General features: G+C 50.3%; 1 protein-coding gene across 3 annotated transcripts in view; it reads left to right on the top strand.

Moving 5' to 3' along the window:
- The window catches only part of CDA (cytidine deaminase), a 35,915-nt gene extending 35,100 nt beyond the window's left edge, over nucleotides 1–815 (top strand). For 2 of the 3 annotated variants that reach the window (XM_011933986.1, XM_011933985.1), the window contains exon 5: nucleotides 357–810. In XM_011933986.1, coding sequence (XP_011789376.1) covers nucleotides 357–473 — 117 coding nt within the window. In that variant the 3' untranslated portion in view covers nucleotides 474–810. Of the gene's footprint in view, nucleotides 1–356 lie in introns of all 3 variants that reach the window. The other variant, XM_011933987.1, reaches the window with a different exon arrangement.
- The last annotated feature ends 2,935 nt before the right edge of the window (nucleotides 816–3,750 follow it).

Raw genomic sequence — 3,750 nt, 5'->3', positions numbered from 1 at the left:
GTCTCGATCTCCTGACCTTGTGATCTGCCCGCCTCGGCCTCCCAAAGTGCTGGAATTACAGGCGTGAGCCACCGCGCCCGGCCAGCTGTTGCTCTTATGAAACCCTGGGTGAGTCCTGAATGGTGCCTGTTCACTATGTGCCACACACTGTTCGGTTTCACAGCATTCTTTTATTTCCTCCTCCCTACAGCACTATGATTCAGGAACAATTATGGTCATTCCCATTTTACAGATGAGAAAATCAAGGCAAAGAGAGGAACATTAGCCAGTGAGTGGCAGAGTCAGACTCAAACCCAGTCAGTCTCAGACCCCTCAGCCACGCTGCATCTCTCACGCCGGCTTTGCCTCTTTTCCAGTTTGGCACCAACTGGCCGGTGTACATGACCAAGCCGGATGGTACGTTTATTGTCATGACGGTCCAGGAGCTGCTGCCCTCCTCCTTTGGGCCTGAGGACCTGCAGAAGACCCAGTGACAGCCAGAGAACACCCACTGCCTGTGACAGCCACCTGGAGAACTTCATAAAGATGTCTCACAGCCCTGGGGACACCTGCCCAGTGGGCCCCAGCCCTACAGAGGCTGGGCAAAGATGATGTTTCCAAATCACACTCCAGCCCAGGCCAGCACCCCTCCTAGCAACCTACCTTGGGACTTAGAACCCCACCCCCCACCCCCAGCCACCTTTCCTTTCCTTCCTGTGGGTCCTCTTTCAAAGTCCAGCCTAGTCTGGACTGCTTCCCCATCAGCTTCCCCAAGGTTCTGTCCTGTTCCGAGCAACTTTTCTAATTATAAACATCATAGAACATCCTGAATCAAAGCGTGTGTCTTGCTCTGTCTCTATCCTTGCTTGCAGCTCTTAGGAGGGACGGCGTGATTTGTCTTTATAGGAAGACCTGGACTCTTTCTGCTGGGAAAGGAAATGGGTACCTTGGAACCGTGGACCTTGTGGTGTGGAGAGCTGAGGTTTTAGGCAAACTTGCCCGCGTGTTCTCTAAATGAGAAGCTCCCCTGGGCTGGACCTAACTGCCAATAACTCTCGTAGAGTGTGTTTTTGTCTCATTATAGACCTGAGCACTGGGAGATTCCAGAGTATAAAGGGTCAGGCACGGTTTGTCTAGACAATGTAACAAAGGTTTCTCTCAGTAGCTACTGTGTGTCAGGTACTGTCGTGTGCATCATTTTAAGTTGAAAGTGCTCCACAGTTCTGTGAGGTGGGTGTGGAGATGCCCCCTTCTCAGATGAGAGCACTGGGCTTTGGAGAAGTTGAATACCCTGTTCTAGGACAAAAGCAAAGCTCAGAACAGAATCCAGGCCCCTTAACCCTCACTGTGGTCCGGAAACATTGCATGCTTTTTGCCAGGCACTATACTGAGGTATGTGACATACCTGGACCCTTTCGGTCCTCATTTATCAAACCCAAAGGTTGATTATAGTGTTCTCGATTTAGCAATAAGCAACTCGAAGCTCAGAGTGATTGAGTTGCTCACCCAAAGTCACACAGCAGCTAATGTGGCAGAACTGGAATCAGAACTAGGTCTGTCTGGGCCAGGGGCGGTGGCTCACGCCTGTAATCCCAGCACTTTGGGAGGCCGAGGAGGGCAGATCACCTGAGGTCAGGAGTTCGAGACCAGCCTGGCCAACATAATGAAACCACGTCTCTACTAAAAAATACAAAAATTAGCCGGGTGTGGTGGCAGGTGCCTGTAATCCCCACTACTCAGGAGGCTGAGGCAGGAGAATCATTTGAACCCAGGAGGTAGAGGTTGCAGTGAACTGAGATCGCACCACTGCCCTCCAGCCTGGGTGACAGAGTGAGACTCCATCTCAAAACAACAACAACAACAAACTACGTCTGTCTTATTCCAAGCATTTTTTCCCCATTCCCCCATAGCTGATGTCTCAATTTACTGATTATCTTTTATATGTCAAATATGCCAAATAGTACAGAAAAAAACAGCCTCTGCCCTTGAGGAACTCCCAGCCTCACAGATTGAGAGAGTGAGGCGTACACGGGTCTAACGCACAGGAGTGCACACTGTGATCCAGGCAGAACCAAGTGTCAGGTGGGTGTGTCGGGGAGCCCGCTGCTGTCTGGAGTGTGAGGACAGAGAGGGACTGTTTCTTTCATGGGTTCACTGGTTATCACACACACAACATACACACACACACATTAGGAAGGTCAGGACTGAATAAGGAAGGAGCCAGGGTGGGTCCTCTGGAGGGGGATGACAGCTCCGGGAGCCCTCCCAGGAGGAGTTGGCCTTGGGGCTGGCTCACTGGGTGGGGTAAGAATACAGCTTAGGTTTCCTGTTCCCAGGGCAAGCAAGTACTTAGAGGCAACCAAGTATCATCACCCGTTCCCTGGAAGCCCTTTCCACCCTGATCCAGTATTGCCACCTGATGAGAATGGCTTTGCCACAACATACTCAGACTTGTCTGCTGGCATCTTGGGAGCATCCCAGCCATTCCAGCATGGCTGTTTGACACACAACTCTATTCTGCCGTTGTTTTTTTTTTTTTTTTTTGAGACGGAGTCTCACTCTGTCACCCAGGCTGAAGTGTAGTGGTTCGATCTCAGCTCACTGCAACCTCTGCTGCCTGGGTTCAAGTGATTCTCCTGCCTGAGCCTCCCAAGTAGCTGGGATTACAGCGCCTGCAATTTTTGTAGTTTTAGTAGAGACAGGGTTTTACCATCTTGGCCAGGCTGGTCTTGAACGCCTGACCTCGTGATCCACCTGCCTCGGCCTCCCAAAGTGCTAGGATTACAGGCGTGAGCCACCATGCCTGGCCTGACTTTCTTTAGAAATGGCTTTGGTGGCTGAGAACAGTGGCTCACACCTATAATCCCAACACTGTGGGAGGCTGAGGTAGGAGGGCCTCTTGAGGTCAGGAATTCAAGACCAGACAAGTAAACATAGTGAGACTCTGTCTCTAAAATAAACAAATAATTAATAAAATAAATTAATTAAATAATAAAATAAGTTAAATAAATTAAATTAGCTTGGCCTTATGGTGCTCGCCTGTGGTCCCAGCTACTCAGGAGGCTGAAGCAGACCGATCTCTTGGGGCCAGGAATTCAGGGCCACAGTGGGCCATGACTGCATCACTGCACTCCAGCCTGGGCAACAGAGTGAGATCCTGTCTCTAAAACAACAACAGGCCAGGCGCAGAGGCTCCTACCTATAATCCTAGCACTTTGGGGGGCCGAGGCAGGTAGATCACTCCTGACTTGAGGTCAGAAATTCGAGACCAGCCTCTCTAACACAGCAAAACCCTGTCTCTGCTAAAAATACAAAAAATCAGCCGGGCGTGGTGGTGTGTGCCTGTAATCCCAGCTACTCAGGAGGCTGAGGCAGGAAAATCACTTGAACCCAGAGGCAGAGGTTGCAGTGAGCCAAGATCACACCACTGTATGCCAGCCTGGGCGACAGAGTGAGACTCCGTCTCAGAATAAACAAATAAATAAATAAAACAAAAAGAAATGGCTTTGGGGGCCTTCAGCACACTCCCCTGAATGTCCTCAGCAAAGGCGGGTGGAGAAATTTTTAAAAAGAGGAAGCTGGAGGAAAATCTGACCATCAGTTATTAATCTGCCTGTTGGAAATATGAATGATTGGCCGGCGCGGTGGCTCAAGCCTGTAATCCCAGCACTTTGGGAGGCCGAGACGGGCGGATCACGAGGTCAGGAGATCGAGACCATACTGGCTAACATGGTGAAACCCTGTCTCTACTGAAAAATACAAAAAACTAGC

This window comes from Colobus angolensis, unplaced genomic scaffold, assembly GCF_000951035.1.
Source record: "Colobus angolensis palliatus isolate OR3802 unplaced genomic scaffold, Cang.pa_1.0 Scaffold130, whole genome shotgun sequence".
Classification (NCBI taxonomy): domain Eukaryota; kingdom Metazoa; phylum Chordata; class Mammalia; order Primates; family Cercopithecidae; genus Colobus; species Colobus angolensis.
Note: the sequence above shows the minus strand (reverse complement) of the source record. Positions and strands in the feature narration are given on the sequence as shown.